The sequence below is a fragment of the Patiria miniata genome, unplaced genomic scaffold (genome assembly GCF_015706575.1).
Source record: "Patiria miniata isolate m_02_andy unplaced genomic scaffold, ASM1570657v1 HiC_scaffold_14, whole genome shotgun sequence".
Lineage (NCBI taxonomy): Eukaryota > Metazoa > Echinodermata > Asteroidea > Valvatida > Asterinidae > Patiria > Patiria miniata.
The window spans coordinates 355,260-381,156 of NW_024037052.1; the positions used below are offsets into that span (position 1 = coordinate 355,260).

At 39.5% G+C, this 25,897-nt stretch overlaps 1 protein-coding gene across 1 annotated transcript; it reads right to left on the reverse strand.

Moving 5' to 3' along the window:
- Positions 1-1,525: 1,525 nt before the first annotated feature.
- LOC119722181 (coiled-coil domain-containing protein 77-like) lies at positions 1,526-23,711 on the reverse strand. Its single transcript, XM_038192228.1, has 8 exons — positions 23,561-23,711; positions 22,730-22,893; positions 16,252-16,373; positions 11,329-11,420; positions 10,162-10,346; positions 8,389-8,608; positions 4,846-4,998; positions 1,526-3,873 (listed from the first exon to the last, which is right to left on the reverse strand). The coding sequence occupies exons 1-8, from the start codon at positions 23,693-23,695 to the stop codon at positions 3,727-3,729; spliced, it is 1,218 nt and encodes a 405-aa protein (XP_038048156.1). The 5' UTR covers positions 23,696-23,711; the 3' UTR covers positions 1,526-3,726.
- Between the last annotated feature and the right edge of the window lie 2,186 nt (positions 23,712-25,897).

Consider the following 25,897-nt stretch of genomic DNA (forward strand, 5'->3'; position numbering starts at 1 on the left):
ATGTGTGTGCTTGTTGGTCGATATTAAACACTGTTCAACACCGGCTTGGAGTCTGGATGATGATACTGACCGGAGCCAAAGGCAAGGGTCGTTATCAGCATCCAGACTCAACCGGTCTTAAACAAAGTGTAGAATACCGGCCAAGCACATATTTATTTCCATTCATAAATACCTCTTCGGTCAAAAAATCTAAACTTTTGGTCCAAAAGTCAAAGGAAGTTAAAACTTATAGATTTCTTACAATTTTGTTCAACAATTTTACTACACTTTTTTTTCTCGAAACGCCCATCTAGCTATTTCATGTTATGTCCCTTTACATGGGTCAACTGTCGTAGGTCAACCAGCCCTAGTGTCAACATATCTAAACTCAACTTTGATTGGCTGGCCCGTGGGGTCGCATACAATTTGCATGTTCGGATATATCAGACATTCGTAGTGAGGCTCTGTAAACATGATCGTTTGATCCTCGGACTACCCAGGAGGCTAGTTTTACCACTCAACTTGAAGCAGCTGATATTTGTATAATTAAGAGCTCAATGGTAGTTGCCCCAGTCTAGTCTTGGGAAGGTCTATGTACATTGTTTCAAGTTGAAGCTCATGAGATTGATCAGTTGACATTCATGACATTGAATTGTATAGATTAGGGATAGGCAATGTGGCAATATTTATGAGGTTGGTACCTAGACAGGCTTGTAGGGGCATCAAGGTCTGCATATGCAAACCGCCCCCCCCCCCCCCACACACACACACAAAGAAATAAAATCCACATTTTTGCTGAATATTTTTGTGAAGTAATTTGGCTCATCTATTACTTTCACCACTGCCTTTAAAAGATTACCTGCAACCATGATGCTTCAACTGAATAAAAATGACATAATAGTGCCATCCAGAGACTAATGTAATCAAGCCCCCCCCCCCTTCCTTGAGTTTGTCAAACTGCAAGTCTTACCCAATTATATGTTGGTCTGGTGTCTTTACCCCCCCCCCCCCCCCGTGCATACATGCCTGGTATTGGCTCAACTGTGGCTTCTATTAGTGATTTCTTGATTGGTCAAAACATTCAACACGGTGGCACTGTGTGTAACAAACTAACAGACATGTATGTTGTACATATGTGCTTATCTTCAACCAAATTTGAATTCTTATACTGATAGGTTGATACATGAAACAGGCATGCAACTCAAAATTTACAAGAAAAGGAGGAAATTCCAAACCACACAAGCCTTTGTACAGTATTTTTCAAAAATTGTAATGGCATTCATGAGAAGAAAAGAAAGAAGGAAATCAGCAGATCCAAGGAAAAATTGCATGCCTGATGGCAACAACAGTGTTATTATCCCATAATGGGCCACACTGCACCACACAACGCAAGACGCTTGCTGCACGTACGTATGTGGTAGATGAAAGCTGAAACGTGACGACAGCGTGCACGTAACTGTGCATGAAGTGTGCTGGAAGATGAATTGTTAAACCCACTCACACTCATGGAACACACAAAATAAAGCGCTTGAATGCCAATCACAAATTTGTTCTGAAAGCTTGCATAGATCCTTTTAATATTCTACATTTAATTCCAAAATCCTTCACCATAAAAATAAAGTCCTTAAAATAGCCAACTTATTTTAAAAAGTATTTCACTGCAAAAATTCCAAAAGATATTAACAGTTGCATAAAATAATCTCTCTGTTCAATCCTTACTGCCAAGCATATCAATAGGGCTCACTCAATGACGGTCATCTCTTGATTGCTTATTTTACGCAATCAAGCACGCATTGCGCAGTGTTAAAAATGTTCCAAACACACGCGCTTCTTGCTTGAAATGTGTTTGAAATACGACACAGCCGATGTGCGTTATTCAGTTGATGCTCAAAATGTTGATGCATGTGGCTGGTCTGTAGGAAATGACGTCATTTGAATGAGACCTATTGATATTGGACACCAATATAAGATTGTATGGTAGAATACATGTGACTTCATTGCATACACTACTTTGTACATCTCTCCTACATTAGAACAACATGCAGGACATGACCCCAATACATGTACTTTTTGTGCATAGTTAATTGGAATAACAAGCTTGACACAAATGTTTGGAACAACAAATGGGTATTGAAGGACAACTTGCAAACTAGATGGTGAGAAGAGGGCACTATTTACCATTCTGAAATGAACAGGACTGTTCATGTAGTCATCGAGGACAAAACGTGGACATCTGCGTTTCTGCTGTCAGAATAGCAGATTGAGTATTTTTTGAATGGTTCATTTTGTTCTGCTTTCCCGCCTTTGTGCTACCATAAATGCAGAATTTACTGTTTAATAAAATCCACTGTAGTGCTTTTATGCTACCTGAAATGCAGATTTTGCTTTTCCTCCCTTGCTGGAGGGAGAAAAAGTGGACATCTGCTTTTCTCTTGTTCAAAAATCAGATCAAACCGTTTCTGACGTTTCCATTTCCTGCTTTTGTGCTACCCAAAATGTATATTTTTGTTTTTTGCTTTTCTCATTTCTTAGAACCAGAAAAGCAAAACGAACCTTTGGTAACTACCATTTGTATTCTGCTTTTGGTTAAAAGGAAAATGAAACGGTGCTTCTGAGAAAAATAAGCACCGTTTCATTTTTCTTTGAGTGTAGGTTAACAGGGTTTTTTAGGCGTTCCCCCTTAAAGAGCTTCCACATCACAAAGTTACAAAATGAAAAATGTATTGTCGGAAAATGGCCATACTTCTGTTATCTGCTCTTCTGACAGCAGAAAAGCGATGTCCACTTTGTGTCCTCCTTGGGCCTTACCATAGTGTACCCAAAGTATCGCATTTGAGAAGTCTTTGCTGTGCGCAGTAAACCCATATGTGAGCTGCACAAGCATTACTTCAATAACATCTGAACATACTGGCATGCAATTTCAGTAGTTATTGCCTCCATTTTAAACAGATTCAATTTCAAAACATTGACTATTTTGGCAGTATACATTGCCCCCACAATATAATGGAGCCTTTTCATGTCAAGGTTCCTGTGAGATAACAAATACAACAAACTCTCTCCAGTTTTAAGTAACCAAAGTAACTGTACATGTGGGCATTGTTATGTTAGTACTGTTACTATTCTACGCAGAACAACCGGCCATTCGTACTAAAGTGACAAAGTGACATCAGTTCTCACGTAGCACATGAACAAAAAGGAGCCTTTTTCTCTAAATGTTTGAAATCGTTCACAAGAACAGCGAATACAGCAGCTGAACTATCAGCATGCTAGCATCGGTGGATTTATAGGATCTCCTCCAACTGTTTCTAATCTTAAGTTGTCAGACAAGTCAATTATTAATAACATCAGACATACATGCACTGTTCTTGTGAATATCAGATTTTTGACCCAGGGTGGCAAAAAGGTTCACTTTTTCTATTCACTTGGCACAATAAAATGTTTATGCATAGGCCTTGGTGGGAAAGACAATAGCAACGAAGTCCTATGTCCAATTTGATTGAAAGTTTGATAAGGTTTCCCTGTATTCTCAAGATGTACAGTATCCACTCAGCTATAACTTCAACAGGTAAGTTGTTATGGATCTAACTTAAGATTTGGAGCAATTTTGTTTTTGCTTCAAAAAAAAAAACCCAAAAGGCACAAATATCACAAGATCCTATGCATCTTCAAACAGAGAATGAGGCTTCCCAAAGTTATAAGTCATTTGATCAAATGTGGAGACACAGTGAGGGGTGATTGTGTGTATTACTAGAGATTCCTGAGGTCTGTTTCCACGCCATAGATCAGAGCCTTGAGTTGAAGTAGCTCACTCTGCATCTTCTTTGATCTCTTAGCTGTCTGATGAATATTATGCAGCATGAACATATCACCATCTTCCCCAACACCCACTGTCACCTGTTCAGCATGGCAACAAAACAAGAAGGGTTTACATTACAAAGCACTGACAATGATCCAGGGCTAGGGATGTAGTTGATTCCATTCACAAGTCCACCACAAGTCCAGACACAAGTAATTCGTGAGTCCATCACAAGTCCAGGCACAAGATACACTGGATGCCTTTGTCAAAGCTCATTTGAATAGCTTGTGAGTTAAATTGGTGTTGGAGGACTTGTGGTGGACTTGCAGGGACTAGTGATGGACTCGACTACATCCCTGCAATGATGTCCTTGCAATCTTGATTTCAGTGACAACATCATTATGGACTAAGATGACATAACATCTCACTAACAGAATCTGCTTCTTGATTTAGTCAAGAGCACGTTTCATGGAATGCACCATTTTACTTTATATAATCGACATACAGATCGTTGTCATTTGATTGGTGGAACTCACATCATGTGGCATTCGTTATTGCTCCCATTCACGCCGGGGCTCAAAAAGTCCCATTCGCCTATGGGGAATGGGAAATACTATTGAACAGTTAGGATCATTCTTGTTCCATGACGCAGTTGTATGCAAATGCATGCTGGTGTGCGCGTTTAGCATTGCACGTAGCCAGCGTTGGGTTCAAACATTTTCGTGAAGGGGTGGTTTGGAAGAGAAAAATACATTTTCAACCAATTTTATATTGAAATAAAAGTTCAAATATCAAATGACAAGGATCTATGTGTCAGTTATATAAAACAAATATAAAAGTTCGACATGTTTTTGTACATGGTGGAAGTGTGGCCTTTATTTATGGAGGTAGTCCAGTAAAATGGCCACATATGGGGCTAAGCATGACCCAGCCTTTGGGGTACTTGTTCGCAGTGTCCGCACCACGATCTGCATGAACTGCACTATAGCTGACCAACATAGGAAAGTAGAAAACAGCAACGGACAAATGCAAACTAACAACATGACTGACATGAACAGACAATACTCCACCTTGTAGAGTTGCTTCTCAACATCCTTGAGTTGGTTTCTCAAGATTCGGGTATCATTCTTGAAACCTTCTATCTCCAGATTCCGTCGCTTCTCCATGGCCTCATACCGCTGGTTCATCAGGTGTAAACGCTTAGCAAGCTTTTCCGTCTTATCCTGTGGATAAATAACCACAAGAATGAATGGTACTAGAAACAGGTTTCGGCAATAGATCAGAAATGGCTTAAACTTTGCATGAGCAGTTGGTACTGTTTGAATATCAGAGTTTATTTTGTTCACTTTTCGATAGCAATCAGAACAATCCACTGAAGGGAATTTGAAGTCGGAATTCTATTTTTGATACATTTTGGTACCAACAAAATAGGATTACATAATAATCCTGTTTTAATCCTAAAAATGTGATAAATAGTGATATGACAGTATTCTACCAATACACACACACAAATATGTACTCATGCCATCAGTTTCTGTCATAAGTAAGTATAGGTCATGAAAAACTGACTGGACCTTTTTTTTTACGTTTTGCGTAATTTGTTTCGCTTCAGTGACTTCTAATATTTCAGCCTTCGAAAATGTCCTTCCGTTACCGAAAAAATACATATTTTTAATTTATTTTCAAAACTTGCAGTATGAATGCAATGAAAGTTATTGTGCAAAGCAAGTTTAGGTAGGCCTTCAATATGACATTATAACTGACACTGCTGTACGTATCGTTTTTTAATTACAATTAATTAAATCCCGTCCTTCCGTTACCAAATTGGTAACGGAAGGACGGTAACGGAAGGACAAATGTTATTTTTATCAAATGTAACGACATTTGTGCTCATGTTTGAAAAATGAAAATCACTGCAACTACATGCATGTATAATGCGCATTGAAAGGACATTCATGTGACCCACCTTCACAAAGCTGGTATGAGCAGGGCAAGGTGTTCATTACAAAGGATGGCACAGGCATATGTATAACATGTACATGTACAATGTACATGTATGACAATGTACCGGTACTCATACATGTATGGAGTTGTTGCAGAAAATCAAATCATTAAGTTGCTGCTATCACCATTCATGGACAATAGAGAAAGATACAATTTCTGTGAAGCCATTCCAGAAGCAAATTAAGTAAAAAATGAGATGGCAGAAAGTACCAGTGCTATTGGGCACTTTCATACAATTTACATGTGTAAGACATGTGAGGTGCAATTTTTGACAAATTAAGTTAACAACTTCAGGCTGGATGTTTATAAGATAATTATTGTTAATACTCTAAATCATTAAAATTTGATTTCAAACACTGAATTTAGAGTTCAATTAAAAGCAACACCTAAAACATTTTTTAAAGCACAATGATTCTGAAGCCATCAGTTCTACCTGTAGATGTTTTTAATGTACATGTAAGCTGGTCGCCCCTGCCCCCCCCCCCCCCACCCTTTAGGTAAACCACTGAACCTACTGGTGTTATTATTAAAAGTTGTTGGTGAACATGTAACAAATATACTCAAGTGCTCAAATACTGTGTATTTAAAACTTTTAAGGATTAAGGTGATGGGTTTGAAGTCCATTTCTGTAGTTGTCTTGTGTTCGTGAATTATGTGTTTTTGGTTGTTTTCATTTTTCATTTGTTATCATTAATTAGCAGGCTTCTATCTTTATCTCAATAGTTTCTTGGGTATAATTATTTATGCCAGGTCTGCATATTGTTGATTTCACATTCAGTTACACATTTCAGCAATTTATTTCACTTGTATAATTAGTGTAAATTCACATTTTATTCATGCTATAATTGAGTAAACCTTTTGTCCTTCCGTTACCGTCCTTCCGCTACCAAATTATAATCCACTTAAGACATTGTAATTATATCACCGAAACACTTAAAGTCAAATGAAAGGTGGTATAGTATAGATAAAGCCGCAGGGATTCCATTTCCTACCTTTGAAATATAATTGCCCCATAAAATTCACAGAGTTTATGCAAAACGCGTGTAAGTTGGAAAACCCTCGTCCGTTTTACCGTCCTTCCGTTACCGACCTCATTAATATTCATAATTCATTAACGAGAGGTATGCATGCCCCCCAAAAGTGTGGAAATTGAAGGTAGCATTATAGCAATACCATTGTGACATTTGCTTGCTGTAACTAATAACAGTGGCTGTGATAGGCACATTTGAAATTTTGTTTAATGAGCGAAAACGTCCTTCCGTTACCGTGGAATTGCCCAAAAGCAGTAAAAAATTCTGAGCTCTCCATAGGTTTGTGCACAAAAATGGACGCACCCAGCAGTGTACATTCTGTACAGTAAGTTAAGTCTCTAGTCATTTTAAGCTACAGTCCATCATTTGCAGCTATCCAAAAAGTAACTGATGTAATTATCGTTGAAAAACATACTTGGTTGGTTGACAGTACTAAATTCTCTCTGAAATTATTCTTTCTGACATGCTGTCGTTTTGAAGAAATCAACAAAAGAAGGTCTTCAGACGCATCGTTGGAAATTTCTGTTAGTAGTTCGCTTTTTTATTTGGCGAAGCACGCACAAGCGTTGACACGATGCAAACGTGCGCGCAGTTGCCTTAATTCATCGTATCAGTGCATGACACCGCGTAGCTGCAATCGGCTCAATGAGAATGTGTCTCAATTCAGGCCCAATTCAAAACATGATTCAGCAACATGATTCAGCAACTTTTATTTGAAATCGAGATCCGCAGGCCCGGTTCTGTGTTTTTTTTGTCCCGTTCTGTTCACAAACTCATCTATGTTTCAAGTCACAGACCATACAGGGATGAAACTGGCCTATGGGGAAAAAATCTGAAAATAGGCCGGCCAAAATTCTGTGTCCGAAATCTGGGCTGCGCCGCAAGTACACATACGTACTATATGTACAATAAACTTCGTGTTCAATTTCTGGACATCGCCTCCTTTTTTTCTTTTACATGTACATGTAGATCCAAATGAAATTTTACGATGTGAAAAATGTTCAGTGTTTCCATAAGATTAAAAAGCCCGAATTAGGGTTGGAGTTTCTGACTCGTAATTAAAGAAATTCACATCTTACTTGAGACACGGAGAAAGTCAAGGAAAAAGTCCAAGACAACAAGTCCACTAACGCATGGTAGGTGGAACTGGAAAAAGTTTGGCATTAGGCCTGCCGTCTTTTTCGTACAACAACTGCCGGTGAAATTTGTCTTCTATGCTCTCCTCGCCTTCCTCAAGATTTTGCATGGAAGAGATCGTCAGACTAAAACCACCACGTTGCAATCATTCAGTATCATTTGTACAACACTGAATAAAGTAGATCTGCCAAAGTCCAAAATGCTCCTTATGTGCGATTACCCCAATAGTTTGATTGCAGCTTTTGAGGGGGCCATTCAGTTGTGACTTTGTAACAAGATTCTTTTGTTTTGCTAACTTTTGAAAAAAAAATGATTTCTGAATGGAAAAGTTAGTTCTTTTTTTAAAGCAATTCAAACGAATTTGCTTGAAAATGATCATTATTGTATTGTATTTAACTTGAAATGATTTCTTTGTGCAGGAAGCTTCTCTATAATGCCCACCTCAATTTCCAAGTTCTGTGTTTGTCTCTCTTCCAGTGCATGATCTGAGATGACTAAGACGTCATCTTTGGAGACATCTAGTTGTTCCTTACATCGATCCAGCTCCTGTAGTAGACGGTCCTTCTCTGCCATCCAGACTCGCTCCTGAGATCGTCCTTCATACTTCAGCTCTAGATAGTCCTTAGTGCTGTCATACAACATCTGCTGTGTACGATGTAACCTATTAACAGAAGAATGTCCATGACAAGTGATGTATGATGGTTGAACAAGGTAGCTGAATAAAGGATACACATTCTACTTTTGTTTAAAGAACGGTAAGTGTCTTATTAGTCATTCATAAGATTTCATTTCATTTTGCGTCGGGGTGATGTAAATCAAATTAGGTTTTGCCCTTCACCGACATATAAACACTGTATACTCTCTGTGTTACCTCCCGAGTGAAAGTTGAAAAAAATCACTCCGGTCAAACCCATGACCCTCCTGCTTTCTAGTGCAGATGTCTTACCACTTGACCACCGAGCTAACGGGATCAGTTGGCTGGTTCGAATCTGATGTACATAGCAGCGGGTACTACATTAACTATTCATAAGATGGTAAGACATCTGCAATAGAAAGCAGGAGGTCGTGGGTTCGAGTCCCACCGGAGTGATTTTTTTCCAACTTTCACTCGGGAGGAAACACACTGAGAATACAGTGTTTATACATCGGTGATGGACAAAACCTAATTTGGTTTTATTAGTCAATTGACTCATGTAATTTCAGCAAGCACACACTGCATATGCCTCCATGTTATTTTGGCAAGATGTGTTGCCAACATACTAGTGTGGAAAGACTGTGGTTTCTAAAATAACTAAGATCAAAGTGCTTTACATTATTATTACCCCTGATCATTGGGCCAATGAAACATTGCAAATACAATCTCAGCTTCCTGTGGAATATGGATTTTTATTCACGAGAAAGTCATTTTAGTCATGTTCCCTGACAGTATTTTATAAACTATTGAATAGGATGGTGCCAGACTATTTTTGCATTCTAGCCTCACTTTCAATTTTTATTTTAAATGTGGCTTAAAAACATTAGGGTATGTTTAACAACAAATTTAAATTTTCATTAAAGCAGACTGGTATTAATTTGTAATTAATTTTATGTCACTGCTTTAATTTCTCTTTGCAAGTTCCAAATATGAAGATTTTACCTCGCTTTCAATTTAATATAGTCGACTCCTGAATAAAGCCCATACAGCTCGGTGTAGTCATTTCGACGCAAGGTAGCTAAAATCAATCACAATTGCGATCTCTGTTCTCACAGGTACCCATTTATTCCTGGGTGGGGCGAAGCAATGAGTGACAAAGTGTCTTGCCAAAGGGAACATGCACCATAACCCCAGGCTGGACTCGAACCCACAACCTGTAGAATTACCCACAGACAACGAGTTCAATGCTCCAGACCATGAGACCAGGGCACTCCACATATTTAGAAATGTTTTGCCAATTCATGCAACAACACAAACACCAGGTAATATAATCTATTTGAAACCCCTGCCCGTTGTCCAAACTGCACACATGTGCATTTATCTTTATTGGTACCTTCAAGGATGTAACTGGGGTCCAAGTTGCTGGAGGGCCCTAAAGGGACCTCAGTTTCTAGTAGGAGGCAGTCTTTGAGCAGAGGGGTCCATGCCCCTCATCCTCCTCCCCTATCATTAGCTATGCCACTGGGCACCTTTGTCAAGTTCATTTAAGATTATAAGGAATCAATGAAGGGAGTTCCTACTTTTCATTGAGGGAGTGAATCTTGGAGCGATCTCTCTCAATCACAGTCTGCATCTCTTCCATCCTGACCCTACGATCCTCCAGCAAGGCTTCCGTCTGCTCTCTAGATAGCTCAGCTTGTTCCTTCATCTGAGATTGTAGAGCTTCAATCTGTAGCAACAGACTCTCTGGCTCTGCCTGCTGCTGGTCTGAATCAGGATGGACAGCTTTGGGCTGGGCGCTGTTGGACTGAAATGAGGATTGGAAAATATTGATGGATGGTAACAGGATCAACCTGCTGGTACAGACTCGGACAAAAGAAACCACCATTTTGGAGATGATCTGATCAATTATCGTGATTGAAGCAACTTTACTGGGATAACGTATGTAACTAAACTCACTTCTCAGGGGAGTAACTACAGGTAATTTCATCAGCTGATCAAGGAATTATCAACACACCTACCAAAAGCTGCAACAGATATATATATTTACTATTAATACTATGAAAGTAAGTAAAGTCTGTCATTAGCCAATACATCTCCGGTTTCAAAGGCATGAAACGACCGAGGATATTTTTTTATCCCCCCTGGATAGGATGCCAGTCCATTGCAGGTTACTTCCCAGCTAATATCGGTACCTATTTATACTCCTGGGTGGAGAGAGGCAAGTGGGGGTGAAGTGGCTTGCCCAAGGACACACATATAACCGGCAACTAGATTCGGACCCCTGACCCTCTGATCATGAGTCACAAACCTTAACCATATTAATGCTTAAAAAAAATTAAAATCCCATAGACCTTATAAATAGTTAATGCGATGCCCGCTGCCATGTACCAATACATCAGATTCGAGCCAGCCAACCGATCCCATTAGCTCAGTGGTCAAGTGGTAAAACATCTGCACTAGAAAGCAGGAGGTTGTGGGTTCGAGTCCCAACCGAGTGATTTTTTCCAACTTTTACTCAGGAGGTAACACACTGAGTATTCAGTGTTTATACATCAATGAAGGGCAAAACCTGATTTGACATACATTGTATTAATACTATGATCCACTAGTTTATCTGACCAACAAATACTAAAAATGGGCCTGATATGGTTGGTATGAGATCTGAGGAGTGTTGGCTTTGCAATGTTTTATCAACCACCCTTTGCCTCAACCATACCGGTATGTAATCTCTACCTACCTTTTGTGTTAGCAGTAACTCTGTGTTGTGCATTCCTCCGTGTTCTGTTGTTCTGTGGTCTGCTTGGCACTTCGGCTTTTAAACCCAATATTTCACCCTCTGGAAAAAAAAAACCAGACATTGCTGGTCGGCCGACCAGCGTTGGAAAAATACCATTTTTTTAAAAAAATGTCAGCACACCAGGAGCCACGATTTTACAGGATGCTTTAGGCTGTCATTCCCTAAAGTTGAAAAAAATCACTCCGGTCGAACCCATGACCTCCTGCTTTCTAGTGCAGATGTCTTACCACTTGACCACCGAGCTAACGGGATCAGTTGGCTGGTTCGAATCTGATGTACATAGCAGCGGGTACTACATTAACTATTCATAAGATGGTAAGACATCTGCAATAGAAAGCAGGAGGTCGTGGGTTCGAGTCCCACCGGAGTGATTTTTTTCCAACTTTCACTCGGGAGGAAACACACTGAGAATACAGTGTTTATACATCGGTGATGGACAAAACCTAATTTGGTTTTATTAGTCAATTGACTCATGTAATTTCAGCAAGCACACACTGCATATGCCTCCATGTTATTTTGGCAAGATGTGTTGCCAATATACTAGTGTGGAAAGACTGTGGTTTCTAAAATAACTAAGATCAAAGTGCTTTACATTATTATTACCCCTGATCATTGGGCCAATGAAACATTGCAAATACAATCTCAGCTTCCTGTGGAATATGGATTTTTATTCACGAGGAAGTCATTTTAGTCATGTTCCCTGACAGTATTTTATAAACTATTGAATAGGATGGTGCCAGACTATTTTTGCATTCTAGCCTCACTTTCAATTTTTATTTTAAATGTGGCTTAAAAACATTAGGGTATGTTTAACAACAAATTTAAATTTTCATTAAAGCAGACTGGTATTAATTTGTAATTAATTTTATGTCACTGCTTTAATTTCTCTTTGCAAGTTCCAAATATGAAGATTTTACCTCGCTTTCAATTTAATATAGTCGACTCCTGAATAAAGCCCATACAGCTCGGTGTAGTCATTTCGACGCAAGGTAGCTAAAATCAATCACAATTGCGATCTCTGTTCTCACAGGTACCCATTTACTCCTGGGTGGGGCGAAGCAATGAGTGACAAAGTGTCTTGCCAAAGGGAACATGCACCATAACCCCAGGCTGGACTCGAACCCACAACCTGTAGAATTACCCACAGACAACGAGTTCAATGCTCCAGACCATGAGGCCAGGGCACTCCACATATTTAGAAATGTTTTGCCAATTCATGCAACAACACAAACACCAGGTAATATAATCTATTTGAAACCCCTGCCCGTTGTCCAAACTGCACACATGTGCATTTATCTTTATTGGTACCTTCAAGGATGTAACTGGGGTCCAAGTTGCTGGAGGGCCCTAAAGGGACCTCAGTTTCTAGTAGGAGGCAGTCTTTGAGCAGAGGGGTCCATGCCCCTCATCCTCCTCCCCTATCATTAGCTATGCCACTGGGCACCTTTGTCAAGTTCATTTAAGATTATAAGGAATCAATGAAGGGAGTTCCTACTTTTCATTGAGGGAGTGAATCTTGGAGCGATCTCTCTCAATCACAGTCTGCATCTCTTCCATCCTGACCCTACGATCCTCCAGCAAGGCTTCCGTCCGCTCTCTAGATAGCTCAGCTTGTTCCTTCATCTGAGATTGTAGAGCTTCAATCTGTAGCAACAGACTCTCTGGCTCTGCCTGCTGCTGGTCTGAATCAGGATAGACAGCTTTGGGCTGGGCGCTGTTGGACTGAAATGAGGATTGGAAAATATTGATGGATGGTAACAGGATCAACCTGCTGGTACAGACTCGGACAAAAGAAACCACCATTTTGGAGATGATCTGATCAATTATCGTGATTGAAGCAACTTTACTGGGATAACGTATGTAACTAATCTTGGAAAGTTCATGGTATGATGAGGCGGCTTTTTTGCCAAACTCACTTCTCAGGGGAGTAACTACAGGTAATTTCATCAGCTGATCAAGGAATTATCAACACACCTACCAAAAGCTGCAACAGATATATATATTTACTATTAATACTATGAAAGTAAGTAAAGTCTGTCATTAGCCAATACATCTCCGGTTTCAAAGGCATGAAACGACCGAGGATATTTTTTTATCCCCCCTGGATAGGATGCCAGTCCATTGCAGGTTACTTCCCAGCTAATATCGGTACCTATTTATACTCCTGGGTGGAGAGAGGCAAGTGGGGGTGAAGTGGCTTGCCCAAGGACACACATATAACCGGCAACTAGATTCGGACCCCTGACCCTCTGATCATGAGTCACAAACCTTAACCATATTAATGCTTAAAAAAAATTAAAATCCCATAGACCTTATAAATAGTTAATGCGATGCCCGCTGCCATGTACCAATACATCAGATTCGAGCCAGCCAACCGATCCCATTAGCTCAGTGGTCAAGTGGTAAAACATCTGCACTAGAAAGCAGGAGGTTGTGGGTTCGAGTCCCAACAGAGTGATTTTTTCCAACTTTTACTCAGGAGGTAACACACTGAGTATTCAGTGTTTATACATCAATGAAGGGCAAAACCTGATTTGACATACATTGTATTAATACTATGATCCACTAGTTTATCTGACCCACAAATACTAAAAATGGGCCTGATATGGTTGGTATGAGATCTGAGGAGTGTTGGCTTTGCAATGTTTTATCAACCACCCTTTGCCTCAACCATACCGGTATGTAATCTCTACCTACCTTTTGTGTTAGCAGTAACTCTGTGTTGTGCATTCCTCCGTGTTCTGTTGTTCTGTGGTCTGCTTGGCACTCTGGCTTTTAAACCCCAATATTTCACCCTCTGGAAAAAAAAAACCAGACAGGCAAGTAAGAAGAAAACATGAGACGTCTTGGAAATTACAGGTTACACCTTCATATACCTTTGAAATCTGATGGACAGTGTGTGCAGATATATAATTGTTTGCCAGAATAAAATGCAATGTTCAAAGTTGGGTCAAAAGTCTTCTAATGCCCGACTGTAATTCATTGTAATAAACCAGTTCTGTATTTCAATGACCTGAGGTCATTTGGGATAACATTGCTGACACGATGTTAGGCGATGTTACGCGCACGACCACTCTGGTGGTAATTTACACACAAGCGTCGCGCACCCGCATTCATGCGCCTTTGATCGTTCTACTATCCCGAATGACCGGTGACCCATATCGTTGTGCACATAAGCAGTTGAAATACCGAACTGGCTTATCCATGGCATTCCTTGAGTTGTTTGCTTGTTTGGAAAAGGATGAGACATTTAGGACAACTTGAAGAACTGTTGACACTTAAAATACCCAATACAAGGGAACTTGACTAGGTTTACTCTTAATAATGTTTAAATGGGGGCAGTTCCGCAGTGTCAGACGTACATTTTGGGCAATTCAACAGTGTATGTAATTGTAGTTATAATCACGGGGTAGATTTTAATTCTGATAAAACATATCAGTTAGTCACTAGTTACTTTGATGAGTCAAAGAAGAAATTATTCATCCAACTTTGTTGCTGTAGTAGAAATTGGCTCAAAACACCGGACGTACTCAGACAAATCAATTTTTTGTATTGTCATCAATTGATTTTCCATTGACAAGTAACAGCCAAACTGTTGAACTTGTTAGGGAATGTACAACATTTGCTTTTGCTGCAATGTTCAAAATAAGTGCATCTGGGGGATTAGTGTGCTATAAAAAATATTGTTAAAGGGCATGTACAACATTTGCTTTTGCTGCAATAATCAGAAATAAATGGATTTGGAGGATTAGTATGTTTTAGCAAATATTGTTAAAATGACTTGTTTCACGTTTTGGGCTTGTAGATGTTGGAAAAACCAAGAAAACCATTCATGTTCTTGTAGTCTGGTTCACAGACCCCATTTAAGATGAAACGGAGAATTTATAGACTTTGGGGGATTGTAAGATCAGAGAGGCAGTCTAGTAGGCTTGTACCCCTTCAAAGGTGTGTAATCAATTGCACAGAAAACACAGAATAACTAATTATGAAAAATTAGGAGTAGTTTAAAAAAAAAAAACAGTTTTCTCCATTGCTGGTCGGCCGACCAGCGTTGGAAAAATACCATTTTTTTTTAAAAATGTCAGCACACCAGGAGCCACGATTTTACAGGATGCTTTAGGCTGTCATTCCCTAACAATCCACTAAGGTATTTAGTGATACTTTGTTCATATCGTTTTGTAATATTTGCCAATGTTGTATCTTCCCTTTAAACTGACCTATTTCACGTTTTGGGTTCGGAAATGCCAGAAAATCTAAGAAATCCAACCATGTTCTTGTGGTCTGGTGACATGAGACGTAAGATGAGACGTAGCACTTTGTACACTTTGAGGAAGTTAGGTCAGAGAATCAGTCTAGCAGGCTTGTACCCCTACACAGATGCGTAATTGATTGCAAAGAAAATGCGGAATGACTAAATATGAAAAGTTAGGAGCAGTTTTTGAAAAAAGCCAGTTTTCTCCAACGATGTTCGGCCGACCAGTGTATGAATAATACAAGGTTTCTTGAAAATGTCAGCACACCAGGAGCCACGATTTTACAGGATGCTTTAGACTGTCATTCACTGACAGTCCAGTAATATATTTCGTCATAATTTGATCATTTCGTTTTTTGATGTTTGCAATGATGTTGTATCTTCCCTTTTAAATAAACTACATGTCAATAAAATACAGATAATATGCTTCAAATTGATATGTATATTTCTTTTGTGGCATTTTGGCCATTAAGAATTGTTGGCATTCAGGTTTATAATTCTGTAGAATTGCCCATGGATGGGCGAGGGAATTGATTAACAAATTTTGGCCAAGGACATTGACAAATATGAGTCTGCAGCCCCGTTGGTAGAGTTGCCAGTGCGGTGTTACACACTGACCTGCATGTGGATGTCTCTTTTGTGGGTGTTTCTGTGTGACAATTGCCCGCGTTGATGGTTCTTTGTGGAAGTATGTCACTTCAGGACCTGATGGGCTTGATAATGATAACAGATGCTGGATTCTGTCAAGTACAAATCAAATCATTGGAAAAGTTCAAGTTAGTACACCTTTGGTAAATCCAAACTAACAGGGTTTGTTTACTTCCATATCACATTATACGTGTAACTGATTGTACATGTGGGGTATTAAAGCAGCACCAACATTCATACATGTTCATGAATGCATCATCTCTAAACATACTTTTGCACTAGTGTGGAACAAATTGCAATTGCTTAGTCTAGACAAGGGTTGTGCAAAATATACCGAATATCCAAATATTTGATCATCCACCGAATATCCGAATAGCATTTTATCAAATTGAATTGTTTTTTTAATGTGAGCAATGACAAAAAAACGTCCATGATGTGATTTTATGAGTTTAAGTTGAGAGATTTGATTTGTTTAGTCAAACGCCACACTTTACGCAGATGGTTTGAGAGTTTTCATGAGGAATGTAAGCCCTAATGTGGATCTTCAATATCTGCCAAATGCCAGGTTGTCAGCTAGCTCAAAATCTATATCGATACATTCCAAATTATTTCAATGTCATTGGATGATTTTTTTGTTCAAATTCAAGTTCCAATATTCAAAGACTAAATTATTGGAAAAATGCACAACATTAATAGAGACCTGTTTTGTGAAGCACACCTAGAGAGAACTTGAAGCTCTACCCAGCCCTGCAAACAATGACCTGTACTCTGCCCGCAAGGTTGTCAGTCCGTCATTGCCAATCAAAGAATCCTCCCCAACAGTCACCATCCATCTGCACAACATACAGATTACAGGTACAATGTATATATACATGTACATGGATTCAATTCAGCCTCAGGACAGGCAGTAGCACTGCTATTGTGACAAGGTTTTTGCAGTCGCTTTGCCAACCAACCTCTTTGTCGACAACCACTTCAACGATTTGCTACTTCACCGAATAACCACTTCGCCTACTTGCCACTCCGTCGAATTACCACTTCGCTGCACGCAAACGCACGTACTAACAAGTTTGTTATGGTGTAAATCAAGGATTTTCTAATGTTTCTCTTCCCTTTCCTTTGTTTATACTCTGAACATTTTTGCATCTGCTCTCATTGGTTTAGTACACGTTTTCTAATCGAACTCGTCTTCCATTTACAATTCATTGATGACGTTGCATGTGTGTGTCCTTGATTTACACCATAAAGAAATGCCTACAGACACGTACATGTATGTATGGAGCCATAAAAATGAGTTACATGAAAAACTTGGGGTTGTTTTACCCCTTCCTATCCAAACCCATATGAGATTCAACTTTTTTCATTCTATAGTCAACTTGAAACAGTACTGAAGGGGATGAAGATTTAAAAAGAAAAAAAAAAAAGTTTCTGAGAATTAACTGTGTGCGACCAAAAACATGGTCACCGTGTACGGACAGTCAATGATTAATATATTTTATAAATTCCACTTCTTCACTTTCAAAGTGAATTGAGAGGACAATGTCACATAAACCTAGTAAAAGAAGACACAACAAGTATGAAAACCACTTAATATTAAGTACCAGTCAGCTGTTATAATTACCATGAGTTTGTGCATGCGAGCATAATGTGTTAGCAAATACTTTCGGCGAAGTGGTAATTGGGCAAAGCAGTAATTTGGCTAAGTGGTAATTTGGCTGGTTTCGATCCAACTCGGACCCAAACCAAGTCGGACCCAAGCCAACTCGGACCCAGGCCAACTCGGACCCACTACCAACTCGGACCCACGCCAACTCAATCGGACCCACTACCAACTCGGATCCACAACCAACTCGGACCCACTACCAACTCGGACCCATGCATGACCAACTCGGACTCATCTTTTACAATCATTTGACAGCGTTTACAATTATTTGACAATTTCATAAAGTTTGTCCACTTATCATCTGTTAATACAGTGATGTTTTTAAGTATAAACAGTCACCATCCATCTGCACAACATACAGATTACAGGTACATGTACATGGATTCAATTCAGCCTCAGGACAGGCAGTAGCACTGCTATTGTGACAAGGTTTTTGCAGTCGCTTTGCCAACCAACCTCTTTGTCGACAACCACTTCAACGATTTGCTACTTCACCGAATAACCACTTCGCCTACTTGCCACTCCGTCGAATTACCACTTCGCTGAATGACCACTTCGCCGAATTGCACGCAAACGCACGTACTAACAAGTTTGTTATGGTGTAAATCAAGGATTTTCTAATGTTTCTCTTCCCTTTCCTTTGTTTATACTCTGAACATTTTTGCATCTGCTCTCATTGGTTTAGTACACGTTTTCTAATCAAACTCGTCTTCCATTTACAATTCACTGATGATGTTGCATGTGTGTGTCCTTGATTTACACCATAAAGAAATGCCTACAGACACGTACATGTATGTATGGAGCCATAAAAACGAGCTACATGAAAAACTTGGGGTTGTTTTACCCCTTCCTATCCAAACCCATATGAGATTCAACTTTTTTCATTCTATAGTCAACTTGAAACAGTACTGAAGGGGATGAAGATTTAAAAAGAAAAAAAAAAAGTTTCAGAATTAACTGTGTGCGACCAAAAACATGGTCACCGTGTACGGACAGTCAATGATTAATATATTTTATAAATTCCACTTCTGCACTTTCAAAGTGAATTGAGAGGACAATGTCACATAAACCTAGTAATAGAAGACACAACAAGTATGAAAACCACTTAATATTAAGTACCAGTCAGCTGTTATAATTACCATGAGTTTGTGCATGCGAGCATAATGTGTTAGCAAATACTTTCGGCGAAGTGGTAATTGGGCAAAGCAGTAATTTGGCTAAGTGGTAATTTGGCTGGTTTCGATCCAACTCGGACCCAAACCAAGTCGGACCCAAGCCAACTCGGACCCAGGCCAACTCGGACCCACTACCAACTCGGACCCACGCCAACTCAATCGGACCCACTACCAACTCGGATCCACAACCAACTCGGACCCACTACCAACTCAGACCCATGCATGACCAACTCGGACTTTTACAATTATTTGACAATTTCATAAAGTTTGTCCACTTATCATCTGTTAATACAGTGATGCTTTTAAGTATAAATTTTCATTGTAGTTGTCAGGTAAAATATCTGTATTGCAGCAGTTTGTCGTCGTAAAGCGCATTGAAATGCTTTTTTGAAATGCGCTTTAAAAGTGTAATTAATTATTTATTTTTATTATTTGTTTCCATTGAAACATATTGCGCTTTAACCAAAAGTAAAATTTAAAATTAAAGTTTAACCAATTATTCATTTTCATATTTGACATCGTTCACGCCATCTTGCTCAATTTAACAGCAATTCATTTCATTTTTAATTCAAACCACATAAATTCAAAACAGATCTTCATAGAAAAATAAAATTGGAAAGTATGACATTGAAACATAAACACTTTCAAACATGACACGATTAATTCAATAAATATAAGTAAACATTATAAGTCATTCAATAAAATAAATAAAGTATAAAACAAAGTCTATTCTAATTTCTACATGTACATTTGTATATGTATTTAACAAAAAAACCCACATAAACACCATTGCATACACTGCAAGAAAAACGAAGGTTCCATATTGAACAAAAAAGGTTAATCAAAAAAGTAAGTTACACAGATTCGTTAAAAAACCCACAAAACTCAAAGCCAGCATGTGAACTAAAAAAAAGATCAACTTATTAAATACCCTACAATTATGAAATGTCAATCATCAAAAAGGAGTATTGGAGCTCTGGGAAGATTATCCTTCAAGGCCTTACAGGTACATTAGCTGTCTGTATGTTCGACTATGATGTTCCATGGGGGAAAAAAGTTAATCAAAAAAGTATAAAAAGTTAAACAGATTCGTAAAAAAAAAAAAAAATTAAACAAACTAACAATTACATGAAATGAAAGGTCTACATGTATTTCAAATTAATAACTTCCTCACTGAACAACATTTTTGTGACATATTGAAATCCTTCATTGAGTGTGATTTAATTTGGTTTATATTATTTGCAGGGTTGTAGTTGAGACCGCATAGTCCGAGACCGAGACCGAGACCAGCCCCTTCAAGGCGGAGACCAATATGGTCCGAGACCGAGACCGAGACCAAGACCGCTGATAATAAATAACAATAGTCGAAATAAAAAAACAAGACACGTTATTATAGTTGAAACTTGTAACCTTTCTATTCACAAAGATTACAGACCAAAATTTTGACCAGTGGCAGTGTTGACAAATTGATACATGACACGTTACTTGAGCAAAAAGTAGTTATACTTAAGAAATATAATGGGCTGCACCCAATCTTGACAAAAGTAAAAGTTAAAGGTAGATGTTTCATCTGTTATAGGAACTCGGATCCTAAACTCCACAGTCACCCCTTGGTTTCAGCTATGACTTCTAACGGATATTTAAAGATGCAATTTTAATTTTACATTGTGCCTCTTTTTTTCCTTAAATAAATATAGGACTTAACTTCTAACAAGACTTGTGTACATGTACTTGATTTTAAAAAATGGGAGCTAGAAAATGTTGAATCAATTTTTAAATTTCTGTCATAGAATGTGGACTTGTACATGTAGACCCACAAGTTGTGAGGTGGTAGCCAGTATGTGCCAGATATGGATTTTTAATTTTTTTCTGAACGGGATTTTAATTTTTGAGGAATAATGGGGTACTTCAAACTGAGCAGCCAGAAAATGGGGTCTCATCATACACTCTCATGGCAACAGTGAGTGGTAACTGGTAAGAGTGTGTGAGTTCAATGCTGGAAAATCAGGTTGAAATATTTACTTTTTCTTCAAAATACTGTCCCAAATTAAAGAGATCATTGTGTGGGGTCGAAAATATATAACTAATTTGAAGCACCTCATTTATTATCAGAATACAAAATGCAAGTGATTACGCCCACAGGGGTGGGCTAAACTACACAATCCCCAAAAATGGTTGACCCTTATTGTATAAATTGTTAGAAGTTTATACTTTGCTTTATGTGCCCGACTCAACAGATAAATGCCGAACTTGTTCCAAATCGTTCAGTGACTGGAACTGCTGCAGCTTTACATGTACTTTGGAGACTTTCCAACGTGCTGTCAAGTCCAAACCGACCGCGATATATAACAAGCTTGATCTACGGGCTAGCAAATGTTTTAACTATTAATTGTACTGAACGAAGTAAACAAAAAGTAATCGATCAAGCTGTAAAAGCTACATATTGCCGGTCTCAACCCGAGACGAGCCAAAATATCGAGACCAAAGGGGACCTAGCCCCATAAATGTGGCCTATTTACTGGACTGCCTCCGTAAACATAGGCCACACATCCACATGTACAAAAATCTTGATTTTCACATTTAGGCTTAGTTTGTAGGTTTTTTTTGCTTTAGAAGCATACTCACCCTCTTTACAGGCTAATCAGAAAGTGCTGCCTTTTTCAGATGTCTAATTTTTGTGAAATTTCATTTTGAAATTTTGATACACAAACGTGTAAAAATGAATCTGGAAATTTCACGAAAAATATACATCTGAAAAAGGCAGCACTTTCTGATTAGCCTATAAAGAAGGTGAGTATACTTCTAAAGCAAAAAAACCCTACAAACTAAGCCTAAATGTGAAAATCAAAATTTGGCTCCGTCGACACGATTTTTGTACATGTGGATGTGTGGCCTATGTTTACGGAGGCAGTCCAGTAAATAGGCCACATTTATGGGGCTAAAGGGGACCAAGACCGAGACCAAGACCGAGACCACAGCTTCCGAGACCGAGACCAAGACCAGCAAAAAGTGGTCTCGAGACCGGTCTCGAGACCTACAACACTGATTATTTGGCACACACCCACAAAAAGCAGATGAAAAAGGAAAACATTGCACATATCCATTTCTTCATGTGAATGAGTAATAAGAGTGCAAAATCAATGTAGTATAATCAAACAACAAAACTAAAAGCCCCATTCTGACCAATATAATTACCGAATATCTTCACTATATAAGCACTATTAAGATGACCTACATGTATAAATATAATCTCTGAAACTAATGATTAAGTCATTGTTGGGTCTGAGTTGGTCGTGCTTGGGTCCGAGTTGGTAGTGGGTCCGAGTTGGTCTTGGGTCCGAGTTGGTAGTGGGTCCGAGTTGGTAGTGGGTCCGAGTTGGCGTGGGTCCGACTTGGCATGGGTCCGACTTGGTTTGGGTCCGAGTTGACCTGATGCCATTTGGCTAAGTGGTTATTCGGCGAAGTGGTAATTCAGCAAAGTGACCAACACCCGTGACAAGCTCAACACACTAATCCAGATCAGCTAATCACTATGATCCATGCAGTGCAGAACATTAGCTGAGAGCCTTAGTCAAGACTTAAAACATCTTCATCAGACAATCCCACGCACCTTTTTCTATCTTCCAGTTCTTGTATCTTCAGGCGGTCATTTTCAGCAAAGAGCCTTAAGACATGATCTCTCTCCTGGAAGAGATAAACCTGCATGTCACTCAGGGCCTTCTGGAGCTCAGCGATTTCTTCCTCACGTTGGCGTAACTCCCATTCAAGCTTATGCTAAACAACAAAGAAAGGGACAAGTATTGTTGTGCTACATGTGACTATGATTTGCAAGTTTATGAGTTGTTCCATTGGAGTAGTGGTAATTTGTACATGTACACACACTGACATAATAATAACCAGAGAAATTTGAAAAAAAAAACAGTATTGTGATTGAAAACATTGGACTATTATTCAAAGTGTTTATTTGAAATCTTATATTTCCCTTTACTTCCTTAATCCAATAACACTTTTACAAAAAGTAACAAATGATGTCACTGTAAAACCTGGTCTTGAAATTGGTTTAAAAAAACCCATTTTCTAACATCTAAGGGGAAAAGATACTATAAAGACCAGGGACAACATTACCCATGCAACTACATGTACGGGGTCTTGACTGATTGATAGATTGCTGTCGTCTTGGATATGTGTCAGAGCAAAACGGGGAATTTTTGTGGGTCATTTTTGGCAGAGTTGGGACAAACTTGACCTATTTAGTTTGTGTACATGTAGGTTACTCAGTATGTAAAGAATGTAAAGAAGCGGAGGCTGATTCCAGAAGTAATGTCATAGATAGAGGGCAGGCTTTTGATTTTTTAAGGGAAATTTGGGGGTAAAATGATGATGACAGAACGGCGACAACAAGCTTCCCAAAAATAAAGATGGCAATCACCACGCAATGTACCGTGCGATCATGTACCATGAGTCTGAGCATGCATGGCGCGCTGAATCGCAAGGCCCAAACAGCACAGTAAATTTTAGTCCAAAATTTGGGACTCTCAATACTGTGTATGAGAGTCCCAAAACTTAAGGTATCCATATCGTGCAAAAGTTTGTGCTGCATAATAAAACCAGTGTGAATCAAATTTGCAAGCTTCTTACTCACTACAGTTTCTTCAATAATCCCCCAAACTTCTGCCTCGCAAAGTTGCTGTTGTGAGCATTGCATCACCAAAAATTCAGCTTTTAATTCTAATTTTGCAGAGAGTTATCGAAATCCTAGCCCGACTGCGTCTGGCCGTACAGTACTATCGCAAGCTCTGTAGTACGGCCAGACGCCCAATGCTTCCACAGAGACTGAATTTTTTTGGCCGCTGATGTAGCGATTTTGCTACAGATTTCGATCAAGATTATCTTTTCATCCAGGACACAAATTCCAAAGTTAAGGTTCTTAGTCGTAGAGCAACTCATACCTTTTCGAAAAAACGTTCTTTTGTCTCAATATTTTCATCCATCTGGCCAAAAGCCGACTTTTCAGTCATCATCTTCCACAAACATCGTCCCGAAAATGCTCCCCCATGCGATTTCAAAATGGCGGCCGCGCTGTAATGTATGCATTATGCGAGCGCGCTTGGGCAAGATAATGAATATGCATTATTTAGTTCATGACCTCGTGTTTGTATGGCCAGCCGCGCCGAGTGTCCGACAAACGTCATAAACTATGATGCATATTCATTACCTTGCCCAAGCGCACTCGCATAATGCATACATTACAGCGCGGCCGCCATTTTGAAATCGCAAGGGGGAGCATTTTCGGGACGATATTTGTGGAAGATGACTGAAAAGTCGGCTTTTGGCCAGATGGATGAAAATATTGAGACAAAAGAACGTTTTTTCGAAAAGGTATGAGTTGCTCTACGACTAAGAACCTTAACTTTGGAAATTTGTGTCCTGGATGAAAAGATAATCTCGATCGAAATCTGTAGCAAAATCGCTACATCAGCGGCCAAAAAAATTCAGCCTCTGTGGAAGCATTGGGCGTCTGGCCGTACTACAGAGCTTGCGATAGTACTGTACGGCAAGACGCAGTCGGGCTATCGAAATCCATACGTGAGACATCACGTTGATGTGTACTGCAATGCATTGTGCAAAAAGACTCCTCAGCTATAACATTATTATCGTGTAGATAAAACAGCGCCCTCTTGTTGATCTGAGTGAATGCAAAATGTTTCATTTTTTAACAGAGGGCGCTATGTTCATTTGGCCATCGAATAAAAAACAAGTTAGCTGCAAGGCTCTACATACACCGGGGGTCAGACAAGACGACCGTTGAGACAACTCGACTCGGGACAAGTCACCCGTTGAGACAACTCGACCGTTGAGACAACTCGACCGTATGTGCGATAAATGGAAAGACAAGTCGACCGTTGAGACAAGTCGCCTCGCATGTTTTTGGGCCTAGTTTAGGGGATAGTACCGGGGATTTTGACGGCGGCTGATCGCCGTTTGGGAGTTATGACACATAATAGAGCAGAGCCGATATAGCACAGCATGATTGTCCTTGCACATCGTTCGAATTTGCCGGGCCTGTGCGCGCATCTCCGGTCAACCGCGTGGCCGTACCGTGCACGTGCCGTGCACGTTAGCTGTCTCAACGGTCGAGTTGTCCCGAGTCGAGTTGTCTCAACAGCCGACTTGTCCCGAGTCGAGTTGTCTCAACGGTCGACTTGTCTGACATTCCATACACCTACCCAGAATACATTGGGAATCAAACACACATTTCCAGAGCATGGGGATTGACGTTGATGCATGGTTTTTGAACTGCCAAAAACTTGCCTTAAAATTGGATTTAAGGTCTCAAATTTCGCAGGTGACATGCTTGCAACTATATCATTTTAATGTATGTGTTGTGTGGGCATTAATTAGCCTGCCTAATGGTGAGTAAAAAAACGTCAGTAGTAATTTTGCACGTTTTTATGCACTCACGGTCATGACGGTCCCAGTCTGAGTAAATTTGTGAGTAGCCTACCAAAAAGTACCAAATACATTCATTCAAATATGACTGTCTACCCAAAAGTCGGCACAATTGCAGAATACCCCGCCACTCGATCTATCCACCTCGTAGCCGGCTACGAGGTCACGGCTGATTGACCTCAATAAACATTCTCAGCGCTACTTGTATGTACTATGCCGAGTATGCGTCATGCTCCAGGGCGGAGTCCATTGCACTCCCACTTTGTGACCGCGTAGCCACCAACAGGGTAGTTGGTTTGGACTTAGAATTTTTTCAGCAACTCCCATT

Excerpts from the sequence above, each read along its gene's own strand:
- LOC119722181 (XM_038192228.1), bottom strand. The coding sequence starts at position 23,695 with ATGGATACCTTAAGTTTTGGGACTCTCATACACAGTATTGAGAGTCCC. Across the intron at positions 11,421-16,251 it reads AAAGAGACATCCACATGCAG|AGGGTGAAATATTGGGTTTA; the intron begins GTCAGTGTGTAA and ends TTTTTTTTCCAG. Across the intron at positions 3,874-4,845 it reads TTGAGAAGCAACTCTACAAG|GTGACAGTGGGTGTTGGGGA; the intron begins GTGGAGTATTGT and ends CATGCTGAACAG.